The sequence below is a fragment of the Lithobates pipiens genome, unplaced genomic scaffold (assembly GCF_037356315.1).
Source record: "Lithobates pipiens isolate NorthernLeopardFrog02 unplaced genomic scaffold, aLitPip1_a1.2 Scaffold_8, whole genome shotgun sequence".
NCBI lineage: Eukaryota > Metazoa > Chordata > Amphibia > Anura > Ranidae > Lithobates > Lithobates pipiens.
The window spans coordinates 382,461,441-382,483,572 of NW_027507903.1; the positions used below are offsets into that span (position 1 = coordinate 382,461,441).

Sequence of the window (22,132 nt, forward strand, 5' to 3'; positions counted from 1 at the left end):
AGGAGGACAAAAAAGGAACATGGTCTCTGTCCAGAAGCAAATATTTATGGGAGTGGGGTCCTATGAGGTATGAGAGGGGGGATTAACCCATACGTAGGCTGCCATTGGAGTCTGTCAGGAAATTATTTTTACATGTAGGAGAGAAATGTCAAAATTGACCTGGGTGGCAAGTGGTTAAATAAATTAGGCTGCTATAGCCTATGTTTTACTCCAATCTTGGTGTGGTCTCAATTAATATAGTTAAGGTTAAGAGGTTGGGGCAAGTAAGTGGTTTAAGTAGTTAGTAGAGGTACATCTGTTATACAATAGTCAAGAAAAAGTTCTTGTTTTCATGTACACACACACACTTTAAAGTGACCTTTTCCCTTGCTAATGCAGGGCATATATTCACAGTTTCTTGTTCTTGTGCTGTGCTCTTTGGCTGCCTGGACAGGGGAAAGAAAACTGTGCTCTACATATTGATTTGCTGGAGCTTACACAGGACTATGAACTCTTCCTCTCCTATGTTTTTTAAAGAGCTGGGCCAAACATGAGGCACCAGAATTGTCAAAATAGAGAGAAGGAGAAAGTCTGCACAAGGCTGGTCTATTTTCATTTTTCTTTGTCTCTGCTGTCTATAGGCACATGCTTAAAGAGCCAACATTTTTATGTATAAATATTGGACACACCCATAATGTTATTTACACATTTAAATATTTTACTCCAGGTTAAGACCAGGAAATCACCCTGTAGGCCCCAAATATTGGGTGTCCATGAGGCCCAGCGATAAAAATACAGCCCTGCACATGGGCAAAGAAAATGATCAATATAATATGTAATTTACATATCTTTGTTCTCTAAAATAACTGTGATTTTTTTTTTTTTCAGCAGAAAAATACTTTTAGAAAGAAGATCCCAAAAGGAACAGAGGCAGCCAATGTTCTTGTTGGTGAAGTAAACTTTGTGGAACAGCCTTTTGCTGCTTTTGTGCGGTTAAAAGTAGCAACTGTGCTCTGCTCTTTAACTGAAGTGGCTCTTCCTAGCAGGTATTACATTTCCAGTTTATCCTAGGTAAAAGGAAACATATTCTGTGCTGTTGTTATAATTTACAATTATGCTACATCCAGGACTCCCGGGTAAGGATGAGCTCAGGTGTGTTTGGATACGCCACGTGTTGAGCCGAAATTTGGCGCAGCGCTGTGCTAATCACAGGCAGTGAGACATTGCCCCGATGCGCGGCTGCAGAGATCAGGCAAGGTCTCACTGCCTGTGATTAGCACAGCGCTGCGCCAAATTTCTGGCGGGCTCAGCACGTGGCGTATGCGAACACTCTTGAGCTCATCCTTACTCCTTAGTCCTCTGGCATTTCAAAAATTCTAAGTATTTCCACTACCTGCAGAATTTTCAGTGTTCTACGGTCAGGGCCGAAACTAGGGGAGATGGGGGGGCATGTCACCTGGGTGCCATGTCACCCGGGTGCCACTTTGAGAGGGGCACTGTCACAAGCAGGAGTGGTGAGCTGGTGTCTTGCCGAAAAAGGTCCCCCTGCAGATAATGATGGCCCTGCACTGCGCAAGGCGCAGCACTTGTGCAGTGAACAACTACGGAGCCGCCGAACATCTCCGAAGATGAACAGCTGATCGTCAGCTCTACATGGCGCCTGCGCACTTAATACTACATTCTGCCCTGAGTCCAGGTTCAAGCCCCACCATCCAAGTGGACATAGAGTCTGATTAGAAATATGCCGAACGAAGCAAGGCCGTGCCCGAAGTGTGGCGAGCGAAGCGAGGCTGTGCCCGAAGCGCGAGGAGCGAAGCAAGCCCGCGAGGGGTCCTGTTACAAGCAGGTGCCGTGTACAGCTGACTCATAGGTGTTCAGCTTTGTGCAGTACAGGGGGTCATTATCCACCGGGAGGACCTTTCTCGGTAGAACACCTGCAAGGAGGAGTGAGCTCTGAGGCAGTGCAGTATGTGTGCTCTTTCCCCCTTCTTCCTACTAGTGCAGCACTCTTGCCGACTGCACTGTTCTATTGAATGGTTGCTGCAAATCTTCCTGCGAAGTTTGTGTGCGCAGGAGTAAGGAGCGAGTGAGGTAAGCTCCCTGTACATGCACGCATCATCTTCTTCTACAACCAGGAGTAGAGCAAAGCTCAGCCGATCCATCCTCCTCCACCTCAACAGATGATAGCCGTCAGCAAAACTAGGAAGGACAGCTTGTCACTGATCCTAGTGCACTGTGTGTGTGTGCTCTGGAAGATTGCTTCATGCTCTTTACACCAAATGTAGAAGTACAGTCCCAGCAATAGGGATGAGCCGAACACCCCCCGGTTCGGTTCGCACCAGAACTTTGGAATGGACCCCACGTTCGTTACGAACGTTAGAACCCCATTGAAGTCTATGGGACTCAAACGTTCGAAATGGAAAGTGCTAATTTTAACGGCTAATATGCAAGATACTGTCCTAAAAAGGGTTTGGGGACCTGGTTCCTGCCCCAGGGGACATGGGTCAATGCCTAAAATGTTTTTAAAAATGGCCGTTTTGGCGGGAGCACTGATTTTAATGACGATTAAAGTGAAAAAAAAAAGTGAAATATTCCTTTAAATATGGTGCCTGGGGGGTGTCTGTAGTATGCCTGTGAAGTGCCATGTGTTTCCCGTGTTTAGAACAGTCCCAGCACAAAATGACATTAAACGGAAATAACACCATTTAAAACTGCTTGCGGTTTTAATGTTATATCTGGTTCCTGCAATATGGTTGAAAATCATTGAGAAAAATGGCATGGGTAGCCCTCCCTGCCCATTACCAGCCTATTTGGGTCTTGTACGCATATTAAGGGGAACCCCGTACCCATATTAAAAAAAGGAAATGCGTGTGGCCCCCAGGCCCTATATACTCAGAACAGCAGTATACAGGCGGTGCAAACAAGACAGGGACTGTGTAGGTTTGTTGTGTTAAGTTGAATCTGTTTGTAATTTTCAACTGGTACATTTTTAAAGTGTAGCTCCAGTCAAAAAAACTATTTTTAAGCTTTTTGGAAAACATAGGGAAGGGTTATTACCCCTGTATAATTTGTTTTGTCGTCCATCTTTTTTCATCTCACTTGCTGTTGTCTCCTTCCGTTTGCAAGTAGGAGATGTTTGTAAATTGGATGTTTGAAAGTAGGGGCCTGCCCTATATGCTCTGCAGAAATGGCGGAACAAGGTGTTGGTTTTGCCACAACATTGTAAGCCCTCAAAGTGACTCTTGGTGGGCGCTGGAGCGCCCCGCTGTGAACGATTATATCAAGAATTGTAATTACATGCCATTGTTGAACAGTGGTAGAAAAATTGACCTTTGGTGGTTGTGGTGCTGGTGCCACAACACTATAAGTCCTCACCGTTACTCTGGGTGGGCACAGGAAGGGGCCCTCCTGTGAAATATTATATCAAGAATTGTAATTACATGTCCCTGTTAAACAGGGGCAGAAAAATTGGGCCTTAGGCACTGGTGCCATCACACTTCAACCTCTGCCATATACTCTAGTTTTATTGCAGGAATTAGCCCTGCTGCAAAGCATTGCATCAAAAATTGTACTTAAACGCCCCTGTTAAACAGGGGCAGAAAAATTGGGCCTTAGGCACTGGTGCTGGTGCCACCACACTCCAACCTCTGCCATATACTCTAGTTTTATTGCAGGAATTAGCCCTGCTGCAAAGCATTGCATCAAAAATTGTACTTAAACGCCCCTGTTAAACAGGGGCAGAAAAATTGGGCCTTAGGCACTGGTGCTGGTGCCACCACACTCCAACCTCTGCCATATACTCTAGTTTTATTGCAGGAATTAGCCCTGCTGCAAAGCATTGCTTCAAAAATTGTACTTAAACGCCCCTGTTAAACAGGGGCAGAAAAATTGGGCCTTAGGCACTGGTGCTGGTGCCACCACACTCCAACCTCTGCCATATACCGTATATACTCGAGTATAAGCCAAGATTTTCAGCCTCTTTTTTGAGGCTGAAAGTGCCCCCTTGGCTTATACTCGAGTCACCGCTGTCTGACTGCTCGATCAGCGTATCGAGCAGACAGACAGCGGACATTCTAAAATTCAAAAGCCGCGCCTCCGCCTTCGCCTGTGATAGGCGGAACACTGAATTTCCCAGCAGTCAGTGTTCCGCCTATCACGGACATCCGCTCATCCTCGTACTACGGACGAGGATGAGACGATGTCCGTGATAGGCGGAACACAGGCTGCTGGGAAATTCAGTGTTCCGCCTATCACAGGCGAAGGCGGAGGCGCGGCTTTTGAATTTTAGAATGGCCGCCGAGAAGAGCGGCGATCCTGGAAGGACGGAGGAGGCTCGGGACGACGGCTCGGGACGGCGGCTCGGGACGGCGGCTCGGGACGGCGGCTCGGGACGGCGGCTCGGGACGGAGGCTCGGGACGGAGGCTCGGGACGGAGGCTCGGGACACAGGCTCGGGACACAGGCTCGGGACACAGGTAGGCTGGACACACACACAAGGCTGCACGGACACACACACACAGGGATGGATGGATGGACACACACACACAGGGATGGATGGATGGATGGACACACACACAGGGATGGATGGATGGATGGACACACACACAGGGATGGATGGATGGATGGATGGACACACACACAGGGATGGATGGATGGACACACACACAGGGATGGATGGATGGACGGACACACACACAGGGATGGACGGACACACACACAGGGATGGACGGACACACAGGGATGGACGGACACACAGGGATGGACAGCCATGTCTCACCCTCGGCTTATACACGAGTCAATAAGTTTTCCAGTTTTTTGGGGGTAAATTGGGGGCCTCGGCTTATATTCGGGTCGGCCTATACTCGAGTATATACGGTACTCTAGTTTTATTGCAGGAATTAGCCCTGCTGCAAAGCATTGCATCAAAAATTGTACTTAAACGCCCCTGTTAAACAGGGGCAGAAAAATTGGGCCTTAGGCACTGGTGCTGGTGCCACCACACTCCAACCTCTGCCATATACTCTAGTTTTATTGCAGGAATTAGCCCTGCTGCAAAGCATTGCATCAAAAATTGTACTTAAACGCCCCTGTTAAACAGGGGCAGAAAAATTGGGCCTTAGGCACTGGTGCTGGTGCCACCACACTCCAACCTCTGCCATATACTCTAGTTTTATTGCAGGAATTAGCCCTGCTGCAAAGCATTGCATCAAAAATTGTAATTAAACGCCCCTGTTAAACAGGGGCAGAAAAATTGGGCTACTGGCATCACCCAGAACCAAAAATGTTCTTCCAACATATCAGCGGAGGAGGAAGAGGATAGACAATCAACATAACAGGACAGTCACTCAGCATCAGCATAGGCAGTCTTGAAGGGATGTGGTATTTCCAAAAAAATTATTCGGTTACATCAGCTTCAGGTGCTTGGTAGCTGTGGGTGATCGAAGACTGATTCATCTTGATGAAGGTCAGTCGATCAACTGATTCGGTGGACAGGCACACCCTGTGATCGGTAACAAAGCCACCAGCAGCACTGAAGGTGCGTTCCGAAAGAACGCTGGATGCAGGACAGGCCAGTAGCTCAATTGCATACTGTGCAAGCTCTGGCCAGTGATCCATCCTCAAGACCCAGTAAGCCAGAGGATTTTCAGTGGGAAAGGTGTCCAAGTCTGACCTTGCCCCTAGGTATTCCTGCACCATGTAAATTAGACGCTGGCGATGGGTGCTGGAACCAATCATACCTTGGGGCTGCGGACTAAAAAATTGTCTGAAAGCATCAGTCAGACGGCCACCTTCTCCACCGCTCCTTCTGACTGATGCCTCAGCAACACGTTGTCCAGGACCAGGAGTTTGTGACCTCCCAGTCTCTGGGAACACGTTGCACAGAGCTTTCTGCAAGGCCTCCCGGAGATGTCTCATCCTCTGCTCCCTCTGCGATGGTAAGATAAGGTCGGCAACCTTACCCTTGTACCGTGGATCAAGGAGAGTGGCCAGCCAGTAATGGTCCCTCTCCTTGATCCGAAGAATACGAGGATCCTTCCGCAGGCTTTGCAGGATCAGGGAGGCCATGCAGCGTAGGTTAGCTGAGGCATTCGGTCCGGAGTCCTCTGGGTCACTAAGGACAACATGATCCGCAGCTACCTCCTCCCAGCCACGTACAAGTCCACGTGTTTCTTGGGACTGTAAATCATCCCTATAAGACTGCTGCTGCTGATGCTGATGCTGAGTGCCAGCCTCCACCTCCATGCTGACACAATCATCCTCCTCCTCCTCTTCCTCCTCCTCACCCTCTTCCTGTGTGATGGGTGGCACAGCAGGAACACTGTCTGGATAAAGGGGGCCTTGAGAGGCAAGGAAGTCCTCCTCTTCCTGCCTCTGTTCTGCCTCAAGTGCCCTGTCCATTATTCCACGCAGCGTATGCTCCAAGAGGTGGACAAGAGGTACAGTGTCACTGATGCATGCACTGTCACTGCTCACCATCCTTGTGGCCTCCTCAAACGGTGACAGGACAGTGCATGCATCCCTGATCATGCCCCACTGGCGTGGTGAGAAAAAACCAAGCTCCCCTGACCCTGTCCTGGTGCCGTAGTCGCACAGGTACTCATTGATGGCCCTCTGCTGCGTGTGCAGCCGCTGCAGCATGGCCAATGTTGAGTTCCATCTGGTGGGCATGTCACATATAAGGCGGTTCTTGGGCAGGTTCAACTCCTTTTGGAGCTCAGCCAGCCGAGCACAGGCATTAAATGATCGGCAGAAATGCACACAGACTTTCCTGGCCTCCTTCAGGACATCATGTAAGCCGGGGTACCTGCCCAAGAACCGCTGCACCACCAGGTTAAGGACGTGAGCTACACAGGGCACATGGGTCAGTTGTCCCTGTCGGAGGGCAGAGAGGAGGTTGGTGCCATTGTCGCAAACCACCATTCCTGGCTTAAGCTGGCGTGGCGTCAACCACCTCTCGGCCTGCCCCAGTGTGGCTCCTGTCCCCCAAACAAACCAGCGCAAGCACGGCATGGCATTGTTTTGCCTGCGTACTTGCGTAGCCCCTGGAACGCCTACGGAGCGCCGCTGGTTCTGTGGACAGAGCACTGGAAGAGGCCATGGAGGAAGAAGAAGAGGAGGGGGTGGAGGAGAGAGGTGTGTCACAACCAATAGTAGCATTTTGGAGGCGTGGTGGCGGAACAACCTCCAACACTACTGCACCTTGTCCTGCATCCTTCCCAGCAGCCAGAAGAGTGACCCAATAGGCCGTGAAAGACAGGTAACTTCCCTGTCCATGCCTGCTGGACCATGAGTCAGCAGTAATATGCACCTTACCGCTGACCGCCCTGTCCAGCGAGGCAAGGACATTGCCTTCCACATGCCGGTAGAGAGCCGGAATCGCCTTCCGTGAGAAAAAGTGGCGTTTGGGGACCTGCCACTGAGGAACCGCACATTGTACAAACTCACGGAAGGGGGCCGAGTCTACCAACTGAAAAGGCAGCAGTTGAAGTGCTAGCAATTTAGCCAAGCTAGCATTCAACCACTGGGCATGTGGATGGCTGGGAGTAAACTTCTTCCGCCGGTCCAGCAGCTGGGGCAGGGACATTTGCCTGCTATAATCGGATGTGGATGTACCACTAGCAGATTTCCCGGAAGCACTTGGCTGTGACACACCTAATTCTACACCTTCATTCCTCTCAGAGCAGGTTTCAGAGAGGACTGAAGGTCTAGTGGGGTTGGAGATGCCAGCTGATGAGGAGCAAGGAGAGGTCCGCTTTGTTCTTTGGTGTGGGTCTTTGAGGTACGCTTGCCAACGAGCTGCATGGCAGGTCAACATATGTCTGGTCAAGCATGTGGTGCCCAAGCGGCTGATGTTTTGGCCACGTGAGATACGCTTGAGACATATGTTGCAAATAGCAGCGGTGCGATCTGATGCACTCGTCTCAAAAAAGGCCCACACCAAAGAACTTTTAGAATAAAGCGCAGAGGAAGCGCTCTGCGCAGGCGGAGCTCTGCGGTGTGATTCAGTCGGTGTGCTGGCCCCCGGAGGGCATCCTGCCTCGTTGGACATGTGCCTCCTCCTCCTCCTCCTCCTCCCTCCTTTCAGGCACCCACGTGGAGTCAGTGCCCTCATCATCCCCTCCCTCTTCATCGCTGTAGCAAACCTGGCAGTATGCTGCAGCTTGTGGAACATGACTGCCAGATTGCTGTCCTTCTTGAGCATCCCCTCTCTCTGTGCTCACGCTACTGCCTTCCTCTAGCTGAGTGTCATCATCAGAGCCCACAAAACACTGGGCATCCTCCTGGAGCATGTACCCAACACTGTGCTCAAAGAGTTCAGGAGACTCCTCAGGAGGACGTGGTGGGTCTAGGGAAGGAGTCACTGATGATGACATTGAGAGGAGGGAAGACGATGCGTTGGCAGCTGCTTTGCTACTACCCTGAGACTGGGTGAGAGAGGATGAGGAGGATGAAGAGGGCTTGGTCATCCACTCTACCAAGTCGTTGGCATGTTGCGGTTCAACATGTCCAGCTGCAGAAAAGAAGGACAAGCATGTCCCATGGCCACGTGCTGATGACAATGCACCGCGTCCACGACCAGCACTGTTGTCTCTAGACACAGAGCCTGCTTGCCCTCTTTTATCGGCTCGCGCCTGTCTGCCTCTCCTTGCTGGCCTTCCAGACATGGTAATGGCCTGAAGGGAGTTGGGTAAAACAGTAGTTGGGTAGTTTATATTGTGCTGGAGGCACACAACACCCACTAACTCCTGCAGATGCCTTTTTTATAGAACAGCAGAGATAAACGGGTATATACAGATGTATACTGTGCTGTGCTGGAAGCACACACAACTTCCAATAACTCCTGCAGATGGCAATTGGGCTCAAATAGAGAACAGCTATGTAGGTGGATTATAGCGGTATGTACTGGGTACAGAGCACGCAGACAGCACGCACTATCTCCTGACACTACTGACTGCAAGCTCTATTAATAAAGATGGACCACTAGCTATATAGGTAAGGTGAATATCACGGTGTATACTGCGGTCAGGGCACGCAGATAATAACCAGAAAACAGCAGAGTTAAAGGGGTATATACAGATGTATACTGTGCTGTGCTGGAAGCACACACAACTTCCAATAACTCCTGCAGATGACAATTGGGCCCAAATAGAGAACAGCTATGTAGGTGGATTATAGCGGTATGTACTGGGTACAGAGCACGCAGACAGCACGCACTATCTCCTGACACTACTGACTGCAAGCTCTATTATTAAAGATGGACCACTAGCTATATAGGTAAGGTGAATATCACGGTGTATACTGCGGTCAGGGCACGCAGATAATAACCAGAAAACAGCAGAGTTAAAGGGGTATATACAGATGTATACTGTGCTGTGCTGGAAGCACACACAACTTCCAATAACTCCTGCAGATGACAATTGGGCCCAAATAGAGAACAGCTGTGTAGGTGGATTATAGCGGTATGTACTGGGTACAGAGCACGCAGACAGCACGCACTATCTCCTAACACTACTGACTGCAAGCTCTATTATTAAAGCTAGATCACTAGCTATATAGGTGAGGTGAATATAGTGGTGTATACTGCGGTCAGGGCACAGACAATAACCACTACACAAGAGCAAGATAGGAAATCAGCCAAAAACGATTGGTGTGTAACTGTGTTGAAGGTACACAGAACACCCACTGCTTCAGATGCCAACACACTACACGAGGCCGCCTCAAAGGCGGCCTTATATAGTGTGGGGCGTGCACTACACAGCCTGAGCTATGATTGGCCACAGGCAGGATGCCTGTGGCCAATCATGGCTCTCCTCGCTGCTGGCGCTGCGATTGGCCAAGCATGCGGGGTCACAGTGCATGCTTGGCCAATCACGAGCCAGCAATGCACTGCGCCATCGCAGTGCATTGTGGGCCGTGCGCGCCACACGAATTTTGACGCGAACGGACCAAGAGTTCGGATTTTGCCGAACGGACGAACAGCCAATGTTCGAGTCGAACGTACGTTCGACTCGAACACGAAGCTCATCCCTACTCAGCAATCACTGATCTCTAACTACACAACCGATCTTTGAGCTGCAGATGACAGTGGTAGAAGCAGCGGAAGGATCACTTCTGTGTTACTACTACTGTACTGCCTAGGAGAGGACTCCAGAGCTCTGCACACCTCACCCCTCCTCCCCCAGCTCCTGAATGAGGACAAAACTTCCCCATTCACGCTTGCTCTTCCTCAGCTCCTGCTGAGCTGCAACAACCATGGGACACATTCATGTAAGGGGGATGCTCTGATGCAAGGAAGGTACTTCTGTAAGAGGGCACACTGATGTAAAGAAGGACTCAGATGTAAAGTGGGAATTGATGTAAGTGGGCACGCTGATATAAGGGGGTACTCTGATATCAAAAGGGGCACTGGTGTAAGGGGGGGCTAATGTAACTAATGTAAGGGGGAACTCTGATGTAAAGGGGCACACTGAAGTAAGAAAATACTTTGATGTAAAAGGGTAGCACTGATGTCATAGAGGCACTGATGTAAGGGGGGGTGATGAAATAAGGGGGGGCACTGAAGTAAGGAAGGACACTGGTGTAAAGGGGGTACCAATGAAGGTGGGGCATTGAAATAAGGGGGGATTCTGATGGTAGAAAGGCCTCTGTTTTAAAGTAATGGGGGACTCTGAAGTAGGGGGGAAACTGATGTAAAGGGGACACTGATGCATAATAATATTGTAAAAATACAATTGTAAAAAATAATTTAAAAAGGTGAAATAATAAAAATGAAAAATTAATGACACGTCCAGTGCCCTACTGACACCGTCCTCTTCGGAGGGAGTCTTTGCCCCGAGTGAAAGAATGTCTAGCTATACCACTGTCAAGGGTACTTGTTCATGCAAGCGTCAGCTGCATTTACAACTATAGGTATAATCTATGACCAGGAGGGTATTTAGGCACCAGCCTTTAAAGTGGCTTTTGTGCTACGTCTTATCACTAGCTACCCTAAAGCTATATTGATATTAATACTTAACCTGCTGTTGCCTTCCTGTTGCTGACTCAGATTGCTTTCCCTTAGGCCGCGTACACACGCGCGGACTGTTCGCCCAACCTTGTTCGGCAAACAGTTTCGGCAAACAGTCCGCTCAAAATTTGCATGAGCGGACTTGCCCACACACGAGCGGACTGTTTCAGCGAACTGTTTGCCAAACAGTTGGCTCAACTTTTGAAATGAACGGACTCGCCCACGTAAGGAGGAGGCAAATCCGCCCATTTCGAGCGCGTGTACAGGTAGGCGGGGCCCGCGAAGGAGACTTCGCGGGCTCCGCCGCCTGGAATGGGCTTAAAGGGGAACCCCAACGCCGAAAAAAATCGGCGTGGGGGTTCCCCCAAAGTCCACACCAGACCCTTGTCCGAGCACGCTACCCGGCCGGCCAGGAAGGGGGGGCGAGCGAGCGCGCCCCCCCTCCTGAGCCGTACCAGGCCGCGTGCCCTCAACATGGGGGGGTGCCTTGGGGAAGGGGGGGCCGCGCGGCCCCCCCACCCCAAAGCACCTTGTCCCCATGTTGATGAGGACAAGGGCCTCTTCCCGACAACCCTGGCCGTTGGTTGTCGGGGTCTGCGGGCGGGGGGCTTATCGGAATCCGGGAGCCCCCTTTAAGAAGGGGGCCCCCGGATACCGGCCCCCCACCCTATGTGAATGAGTATGGGGTACAATGTACCCCTACCCATTCACCTGTGAAATAAAGTACAAAAAAAAAACACAACACAGGGGAAAAAATATTTTATTGCACAGCTCCGGGGGTCTTCCGTCTTCGGGGGTCTTCTCGCCGGACTCCTCCGCTATCTGTGTGTAGCTCTTTTACTAGCGGAGGAGTCCGGCTTTCTTCCTCCCCGCCGCCGGCCTCTTCTCCCGACTTCGGGGGTCTTATCCCCCCTCTTCGGTTCTTCTGCCGGGCCACCGCGCCTTCTTGTAGCTCTTTTGCAGGCGGTGGCCCGGTCTTAAAGGGGGCTCCCGGATTCCGATAAGCCCCCCGCCCGCAGACCCCGACAACCAACGGCCAGGGTTGTCGGGAAGAGGCCCTTGTCCTCATCAACATGGGGACAAGGTGCTTTGGGGTTGGGGGGCCGCGCGGCCCCCCCTTCCCCAAGGCACCCCCCCATGTTGAGGGCACGCGGCCTGGTATGGCTCAGGAGGGGGGGCGCGCTCGCTCGCCCCCCCTTCCTGGACGGCCGGGTAGCGTGCTCGGACAAGGGTCTGGTGTGGACTTTGGGGGAACCCCCACGCCGATTTTTTTCGGCGTTGGGGTTCCCCTTTAAGCCCATTCCAGGCGGCGGAGCCCGCGACGTCTCCTTCGCGGGCCCCGCCTACCTGTACACGCGCTCGAAATGGGCGGACTTTCCGAGCGGGAACAGTCTGCTCATTTCGAAAGTACAGCGGACAGGCCCACACACGGGCGGACTGTTCGCTCAAACACAGTTTCAGCGGACAGTTTTTCGGAATTTCCGAAAGACTTTGTCCGTCCAACTGTCCGCTGAAACTGTCCGCTGAAAGCCCACACACGAGCGGACTGTCCGCCCAAACACTGTTCAGCGGACAAGGTTGGGCGAACAGTCCGCCCGTGTGTACGCGGCCTTACTCTTTTACCAGCTGATTGCCTTGACTTCTGCCTTAACCACTTTCAGACCAGACCATTTTGCTGGCTTAAGACCAGACCACTTTTTGCGATTCGGCACTGCGTCGCTTTAACTGACAAATGCGTGGTCATGCGACATGGCTCCCAAACAAAATTGACGTCCTTTTTTTCCCCACAAATAGAGCTTTCTTTTGGTGGTATTTGATCACTCCTGCGGTTTTGCGCTATAAACAATTTTGAAAAAAACGCATTATTTTTTACTTTTTGTTATTATAAATATCCCCCAAAAATATATAAAAAAACATTTTTTTCTCTCAGTTTAGCCCGATACGTATTCTTCTACATATTTTCGGTAAAAAAAATCGCAATAAGCGATTATTGATTGGTTTGCGCAAAAGTTATAGCGTTTACAAAATAGGGGATAGTTTTATTGCATTTTTATTAATCATTTTTTTTTCCAAGTAATGGTGACGATCAGCAATTTTTATTGTGACTGCGACATTATGGCAGACACATCGGACATTTTTGACACATTTTTGGGACCATTGTCATTTATACAGCAATCAGTGCTATACAAATGCATTGATTCCTGTGTAAATGACACTGGCAGTGAAGGAGTTAACCAGGGGGTGGCACTGTATGGGGTTAAGTGTTCCTAGGGGCGTGTTACTAACTGTGGGGGGCTGGGCTTTGTGTTAGTGAACGCTGATCTTTGCTAGAAATCACATGGAGCAGAGATCAGCATCACTTGTTGCTAGGCAGAACAGGGAGATGCTGTTTACAATGGCATCTCCCCGTTCAGCCTCCCCGTGAGATGATCGCAGGTATCCCCACGGCGATCGAGTCCACGGGACCCGTGACCGGACTCATGGGGTCCCGACCAGCAAGTGAGCGCACTGCCGGCAGTGCGCACGCGATGGCACGGCGGCATATAAAAATGGACGTACCTTTACGCCAATATGCCTGCCCGTGCCATTCTGCTGATGTACATGCGCCGGTCGGGAACTGTTTAATCAACGACAGGCTAACCTGCCTCTACCAAGGGGCCCCTAGGTCATATTCTTTGTAATTGCGCCATTAGGCCATCCCTTGAGGAAGCCACTATCACCTCCCAGCATACCACAGCCTCTTTGACTGTCTCCACTCATGTTTTTTTACCTTTGTCTCTGCAGGGCCCCAAAAAGACTATTAAAGTTCAGGCCATAATTGATTCGGATGCATGTGCCTTCATTTTGGACTTGTCCCTAACCCACCAAAAAGGCCTGCCTTTCTGCTTCAAGGCTCATGCACTACCTGACTGGTTAACAGTCTGCCATTAAGTCTGGGCTTTTTACACAAGAAACATATCTCCTCCGACCACTGTCTCTCTAGGATGATAGGAGCATCTCTGCTTTGAGATACTGCCAACCAATTATTTGGTCCTTGAGAAAAGTAACTTTCCTCTCAGATTACTGTCACCCTGGGCCATATTAATAACACCATGGGGCCCTGGCAGTGTTACCAACCGTCAGTATTTTTACTGGCAGTCAGTAAAAAATAGGCAATTTTCTCCTGCCAGTAAATGCCAGTAAAAATAAAAGGTTGCTAGTAAAAAATATGGCTGTGACGCTTGGCTTGGTCCGGAGCCGGCTGAGACCATCCGAGTGCCTGCTACAGTGTGATAGGGCGGCTTTGGCGGAGGCAGTGTCTGAGCATGCTGTGTGGTGTCATTGTGCAATGGAGCTAAGCAGAACGGCCAGAGTTCGGGTCTGTGGGACGGGAGCAGGGCAGGTGGTCAGAGCGGTTTAGACTGGAGTGGCCTGGAGGGACCACTTGGCTTGGAGAGAGACTGTCACTGTGACTCAGGAGGGGACAGTGAGATGTCATCATCATCTGTGCTGCTGCACACTTCTGTCAGTGTCACTGTGAGAGTCAATTTTATGTGTGTGTGCCGCTCATTCTAATTTCTTGCCCTCCTGTCCCTGAGCTACTTACTATATCGAAAATAAAATAAGAAATATGTTTTTTGCCTTATCTACCTGTAGCGGATGACATTTTGGACAAAGTGTCATTCATGTGTAAATTTAGTTTTTGGGTAATGGGTTCTGAGGGTTAATTATGTAGGTTAACGTTGACATCAGTTTGGCTGAGCTGTGTTGGAGTTCTGCCTGGTCATCTGTACGGTAAGGTGCACATGACAGGTCCGAACCAGGCCTGGTTGGACATTTTGGGTATCAGCTTCCTCGGAGCCAATCAGTGGGTGTGCCGGGCCCCGCTGAGGAGTCTGGGGAGGGGTACTTAAGATGTTGAGGTCACATGTTACGGGTCGTTGGTTTGTGAGGCCCTAACGGCCTGTTCCTGTTTCTGGACCGGGGTAGACCCCCGTGAGGGGTCCCAGTCATGGGAGCATCCGTCGCTCTGCAACATGCTTCAGTTGGTTAACCCAAATAGACCCGCCTGCTCTGGGGTAAGGATCCGTCTGTTCCCGTGTCTCGGAACCTGCTGGTCCGAGGTGCAGTAACTGAGGGAGGATTCAAGGCGTTCAGGTGTGCTCTCGGCTTGGAGGGTCACTGCAGCTCGTGTAAGCGACCGGGGGAGGACTCTTCAGAGGAGGGCCAACAAGCTGGCATCCTAAGAAGTGCCTGGTTGCTGAGTTGTGAAAGACACTGATGAATTTACGCTTTTTCCAGTACTACCAAGGAGACAGAGAACGTTCCAGGTACTGAGGAAAAAGGTTCCTGTTCACTTTCAGTTACAACTTGTTCAAGGCCAAAGATTTCACAAGTTCTGAGTCAAAGTGCTGATTGACATAATCTCTGGCTAGAGGTTTGTTCAGCTCTGAAGTGCCCAGCTGAGAGTGGCTACTCTCTGGGTAGTAATAGAGACATTGTTATATCTGCAGTTCAAGGTGCCTGAGTTTCTTCACCCTTGTCCTCTGTTCCCATACGAGACTGTGTTGTTGGATGTTACCCCTGCAAATAAAATCCTCTCAAAGGGACTTTATTGGTGTCAGCATCCAAAGTTGTTGGGTACCAACCCTGGGAACCCCTAGACATGGAAGAACAAGCCAAGCGGAGGTAACCGGTAAGCCCAAAAAGTTAAGGCTGCCCTGCAAAGGGTTATGGCAGCTACATACCTTAAATCATATTGCTAATTGCATATTGTATTTGTAGCCTAAATATTAAAATTTGCACTTAAAACTGTAATTTTGTAACTTTTGGAAATGTCAGTAAAAACTTGGCTGTGTCACTAAATTTTGGGTGTTGTGTCAGTAAATTTTCAATCTGGTAGGTTGGCAACACTGGCCTCTGGGCAAAGTAATGCTATGGGGCCCCTACAAGCCTGCCCAATTTACACACCTCACACCTGTATGCTCTCAGCCCCCCTCACATGTGTATATATGACACAGGCACACATACGTACACAGACACACACATGTACACAGACATACCCACATACAGAGACACACCCACATGTACACAGAGACACCCACACACACACACATGTACACAGACACACCCACACACGTACACAGACACACCCATAAACACATGTACATAGACACACACGACTCCCCCCCCCCCCCCCCTTACTTGTTAGGTGGTGTTCCTTGTCCCAGCTCTTGTGCAGGACACAAAAAGGGTGCACATGCTGGAATTTACCAGAGGGGGCAGCAAAGAGCCCGATGTCAGCTCAATGTCTCTCACACACATTCCAAAATCCAGAGCAGGCACGGAGCTCTCCTGCACCCGCTCGTGCCTTCTCCCATCCCCTTTAGACAGCTGGACCCTTGTAGATGCTCGGACCCTTAGTGTATGGGTTGCCCCACTGCTTCTTCTATTTGTCTGGCCCTGATAGGGCTAGGCAGTGCCCAGGGTTGTCCGCTCAGTAAGATGGCCCTGCTGTCACCAGGTTTGTTTGTCCAATCCTTAAAGTCTTTTGATGTAAAAAAAAGAAAGTATTCCTCATGCATGTAGGCAGGTTGCCAATAAACCTTTCAAGGAATCCTCTGTAATCTTTAATCAGCTCAAATGACATGATCAATGGCCAACATAAGTCTCATCCGCTGTGCTCCTTTTTATGTTATAAGACCAGTATTGTGGAAATACATATAAAAAAACAAGGGGGGCGTGGTCATGATGGCAACCTAGGCGAATGAGTGAAATGGGAGCTCTGCTCTTGGATGGCCTAATTATCCAACTGACAAGGATCTATCACATCCTTCAACACTTACATCAGAGCTGTTTACCTCTGGGCATGAAAAGAGGGAACTCTGGTTCGCAACGTAAGCAGCAGCAGGCTCAGAAAACCCTGCCGCCTCCCCGGAGCCCACGTGTGGCCTACCTCCAATCCCAGACAGAACAGCTGGCGCCATCTCCATCTCTTCTGGGGAATGAACAGTTCACTGCCCTCATGCAAGCCATAACTGGCTACCAGACCACACTGACGGCCAAAATAGAACAAATGCAGATGGAGATGGGCCTGATCAGGAGAGATATGGATAGATACCGCAACAGGTTTTCTGAGGCAGAGAGGAGGGTGGGAGACACGGTGGACATGATACGGGCACATGGAGATTCCCTCCGCACTCTACAAGTTAAAATGAAGGCAATGGAATCCCGCGCGGAGGCCCAGGAGAACAGGAATCAGAGAAACAACCTCTGCCTGGTGGGCCCCCTGGTGGGGGTGGAGGGCCGAGATACAGCAACCTTCACCGAACAACTCCTGCACACCCTCCTGCTGCAAGCTGCCTTCTCGCTAACACAGCTATCAGAGGTCAGTACTGCTCTTCTTCCAACTCCAACCTCTGTTCTTCCCCTGACTTTGGGATCCAATGCCCCCTCGTGTTTTCCCTTTGGTGACCGGTTCTCCCCCCTAGTTTACTCCTGCTCTGGCTACCCTGACACTTTTGCAAGCATGAGAACCACTGGGAGTTTGCCACTGTGCACGCTACCATCTGCATCTGCAGATGATTCCCAATTAGAGATGCAAACCGAGTGCTGGCTGGACATCATCCAGGGGGCTACCCTGACCCACCATGAGCAGGACTATGGGTTGGCCATTACTACTAAGCCAGGATTGGTATGGCGGACGTTACTAACGGCATGGGGGGTGCCGGTGGGACAATGTTTTATTTGGGGGCTTGTCCCTTGGCCCCCCCCCGTATGCTCCCGAATCCAAGCTTGACTGTTCGCCCTGTTGCTGCAAGTTGGGGAGAACCGTGGGGGGATGGGAATCCCAGAGGTATGATTATCCCTAGTTGGGTTGGAGGTTAATAGGTGTTCCCCTCCGTGTTCATCTGTTAATGAGAAACCTTGAAGTTCCTATTGGATGCCTTAAAAGACAATGCAAACAAGATGGAGCCCTTAGTGAACACTAAGAGAAATGTACTGCCTACCATGTAGTCTTAGACTATGCAAGTTATGATCCCTTTTTACTATGATGCCTTCAGAAAGAGCGCCATGCAGAGCCTCCTGCTCCCCCCTTCCTTGGTAGGAAGTGTGTCCCTGGTGTGCTATCTGTAACACCATAGGAGACCTTCCTATCTAGGTGAACTTGTTCGGTTTGGGTATTCCAGACACCCAGTGCTATGTTTAGCAGGGTGTGGGGAGGGATGGGATGGGTGTTCATATTTTGTTTTGTTCTTTTTTTGTGTTAATCTTTTATAGCAGACAGATATGTGATAGTGAATGCACAAGGCTAATGTGGTTGCTTGAGGCCTTGCTGTTATATAATTCTTGTGGATGGTGGGCCTGTACTGGCAATACACCAGTGGCTGCACCGCTCTCCCAGGGTTCAGCTTATTCAGATTTATCCGTTAGCTATTTTGCCCCCTCCAAACCATGGCCCCGTTAAAGGTCCTTTCCTGGAATGTCCGGGGCCTTAATAATAAAATCAAATGGTCCCTGGTGTTTGAGTACCTTAAAAAAATATAACTCTCATATTTGCATCCTACAGGAGACACATCTAGTGGGGAGTAAAAAGCCTAAGCCCGTAAACACCCCTGGGTGGGACGGCATTTCCATGCTACCCACTTGGGATACTCCCGTGGGGTTAGTATTCTGATACATAAGGCCCTTAATTTTGAGCTACTGGATGTTAAGCTGAGCCCTGGGGAACGGTATGTTCTAATTCCTACATGCATAGAAACAACTAAAATGGGGCTGGTGGGCTTGTACCCCCCCCCCCCCCCCAGCTGACCTCCCTCTCCTCCATGGTATCATCCCCCTACTGGCCCAATATCCTACGGATGATGTTCTTCTTGCGGGGAACTTTAATATTGCTCTGAACCCTTCCCTAGACAGACTCACCCCAGACCCTGCTACGGACTCTACCCTATCTAAATGGGCGGGATTATTTGGCATGGAAGTTGTGTGGAGATGGTAATAACGCTCCTATTAACGCTGCCATTCCCATTCACATAATACATTATTTCGCATTGACCTCATCTATGCTAGTGCCACCATGCTGCCCAAGATTGGGAAAATTAGGGTTCTCCCAAGGGGTATATCCGATCATTCACAACTGACCTGCAATATACAAACGACAGCCCCAAATGATAGAATCTGGCGCCTTTCTAGATTTTGGATAACTAACCCTACTATAGAGTTTGAATTCTCCACAATGATCAGACAATACTGGCTGTTAAATGCTGGAACCACTTCACTGGGCAACGACTGGGATGCTTTTAAGGTCTTTATTAGAGGATGCTATCTCTCCTCTATAGCTAGGGAACACAGGAATGATCGGATCACACTGGAGGAGGCTGAGGCCAACGCCCAAACCCTTGAATCTCGCTATGCTCTCGTGGCCAACTCTATCACAGGTCAAGACATGAAAGTGGCCTATAGAGAGGTGATGCTTCTGAGAATAGCTAAGGTACACAAAAGACAACTAGTCCAAACACAACAGATATTTGAACAGGGGGAAGAAACAGGCAGGCTGCTAGCTTGGATAGCTAAAGAACAGTCCCCGGTCTCCACTATAACTAAGATTTAGGCTGAAGACGGAACGATTATGACGGACCCTGTAGACATTAATAGATGCTTTGAGGACTTTTATTCCAGGCAATATTCCTCCAAAATAGGTTACTCTAATGACGAGTTGCTTAGATTCCTTCCCTCACTTAAGCCAAGTATGATCACCAAGAAGGCATGTTCTAGAGGATGATGTGGACCCGGACCATCCCCACCATGGTTTCACGCTAGATCTATATATGCTTCATCTAACGTTTGATGCACGCTATGGTCTTCACCTCATAGTATTTCACTATTACTGTACACACCAGACTAGATAACGCATACCCTATCAATGTATAATATCTGTCTAATTGTATTATAATTTGAATTATGTTCTGTTTGTTACAAATAAATAAACTTTATGTTAAATATATATATATATATATATATATATATATATATATATATATATATATATATATATGTATATGTGTGTGTGTGTGTGTGTGTGTATATATATATATATGTGTATATGTGTGTGTGTGTGTGTGTGTATATATATATATATATATATATATATATATATATATATATAAACAAGAAATGGATGAAGCCACGTGAGAGGTGGCGAAACTAGTAGAGCCTGGCAGTGGACTGATCGACTTTAGACTGTTCATATTTGTATTTCCTACGCTTTTAATCATTTTAATAAATGAGAGTTTATTGCTAGCTGGGGTGGAGGCTGTCAGGGCTGGCTTAGCCCTTCCTTCTCTGTGCTGGCTGCTCAGCTGTCAGGTAATTGCCAGCTCTCATCTCTCTCCACAGTTACCCAGCTGTTCCTGATCCTGCTCGTCTGACCTGCCTACTTAAAGCTGTCCAGCTCACTTTATCTCTGCCTTCGCCTTGGTCACATCACAAGAAACCATCTACTGCGTTCCTGTTTAAAGACTGGCTTGCAGACATCCCTTCTGGCTTCTTATCCTGCTTGTTGTTCCTCTACTTGGATCCCTGACTTCTGGCCTGGCTAATTACCCGATTTGGTTACTGAACTCTGGCCTGGCTGACTACTCGATCTGGTTACTGGACTCTGGCTATGTTTTGACTACGCTTACTCTATTTACCTTTTTATTAATAAAAAAAAGTGTGATTTAATTTGTACTTCTGTCTTGGTCTGGTTCATGGCTTCTGACAGTAGGCGAAGGCCATGAATTCAGAAGATACAGTCAATCCACTTGTAGGTAATATGTTTTCCAGACTGGATGAGCAAGCTCACAGCATGGATCAGTTTGCCACAGCGTTACAAACGCTCCTGAGTCCCACGGCTCACCTGGAATCCCCCACTGTGGCTGCTTTGGTACAGCCTGAGTTGTAGGCCATCCCTGCTGCTGCGTCAAGCTCTTTGCAGGCACCCACCTCGAGTATTACCTCTATAAGAGGTATGTCTGGTTCCGCTCCGATTCCCCAGTGATTTGGGGGTGAGCTAGTTCAATGCAGAAGGTTTCTCAACCAGGTTGAGATTTACTTTAAGATGCTGCCCCAGGGATTTCCCACGGACAGAAGCAAAGCAGGTTTTGTGATATCTTTGCTTTCTAAGAAAACCATGGACTGGGCAAACCCACTATGGGAGATGCAAAAACCTGTTGTCTTGAGTTCCCCTGACTTTGTGGCCTCCTTTAAAAGGGGTATTTGAGGTTTCTGTATGCTCCGCTTCTGCTGCCAAGTGCCTCATGTCCATAAAACGGAGTACAAGGACTGTTGCCGACTAAACCATTGAATTCTGTACTCTGGCAGCAAAGGTTGCTTGGAATAATGAGGCCCTCATGGCTGCTTTTTCTCATGGTCTCTCATGCTGCGTACACACGATCAGACTATCCGGGACTGTGACATCATAAGGGGGTGGGTCACCATGTGACTTTACCTGGTGACCTCGCTCCTTGTCCCTATATAAGTTGCCGCACAATGCGTCTATGTCATTGTGGCCAGAGAGAGCGTTGAGTCAACGTCTCAAAGATGAAGAAGAAGAAGAGAAGACGAGAAGGCAGCGGCGACAGAAGACCAGGCCACTGCTAGTCAAAGAGCTGGAAGAAGAAAGCGGAGGCCCGGCAAGAAGAACCGAAGAGGGGGACAAGACCCCCGAAGGCGGAAGAAGAGAAGAAGGCGGTGACAGAAGACCGGGCCACCGCTAGTAAAAGAACTATAAGAAGATAGCGGAAGCCCAGCAAGAAGAACCGAAGAGGGGGACAAGACCCCTGAAGTCGGAAGAAGATCCCCGGACAGCAGTGGCGACGACGACGAAGAAAGCCGGCTCCTCAGCTAAAAGTGCTAGCAGAAGATAGCGGAGGAGTCCGGTGAGAAGACCCCCCAAGACGGAAGACCACCGGAGCTGTCCAATAAATTATTTTAAAAACATGTGTTGTGTTTTTTTCTTTACAATTTTTTCACCAGGTGAATGGGTAGGGGTACATGGTACCCCAATACTCATTGACATAGGGTGGGGAGCCAGTATCTGGGGGCCCCCTTATTAAAGGGGGTTCCCGAATTCTGATAAGCCCCTTGCCCACAGACCCCGACAACCAATGGCCAGGGTTGCGTGCTT

The 22,132-nt window shown here is 49.4% G+C and overlaps 1 protein-coding gene across 6 annotated transcripts in view; it reads left to right on the plus strand.

Moving 5' to 3' along the window:
- LOC143964154 (electrogenic sodium bicarbonate cotransporter 1-like) overlaps positions 1-22,132 on the plus strand; it is a 1,025,456-nt gene that overhangs the window by 285,351 nt on the left and 717,973 nt on the right. For 5 of the 6 annotated variants that reach the window (XM_077473848.1, XM_077473849.1, XM_077473846.1 and 2 more), the window contains one exon: positions 868-1,025. In XM_077473848.1, the coding sequence (XP_077329974.1) occupies positions 868-1,025 (158 nt within the window). The remainder of the gene's footprint in view (positions 1-867; positions 1,026-22,132) is intronic. The other variant, XM_077473847.1, reaches the window with a different exon arrangement.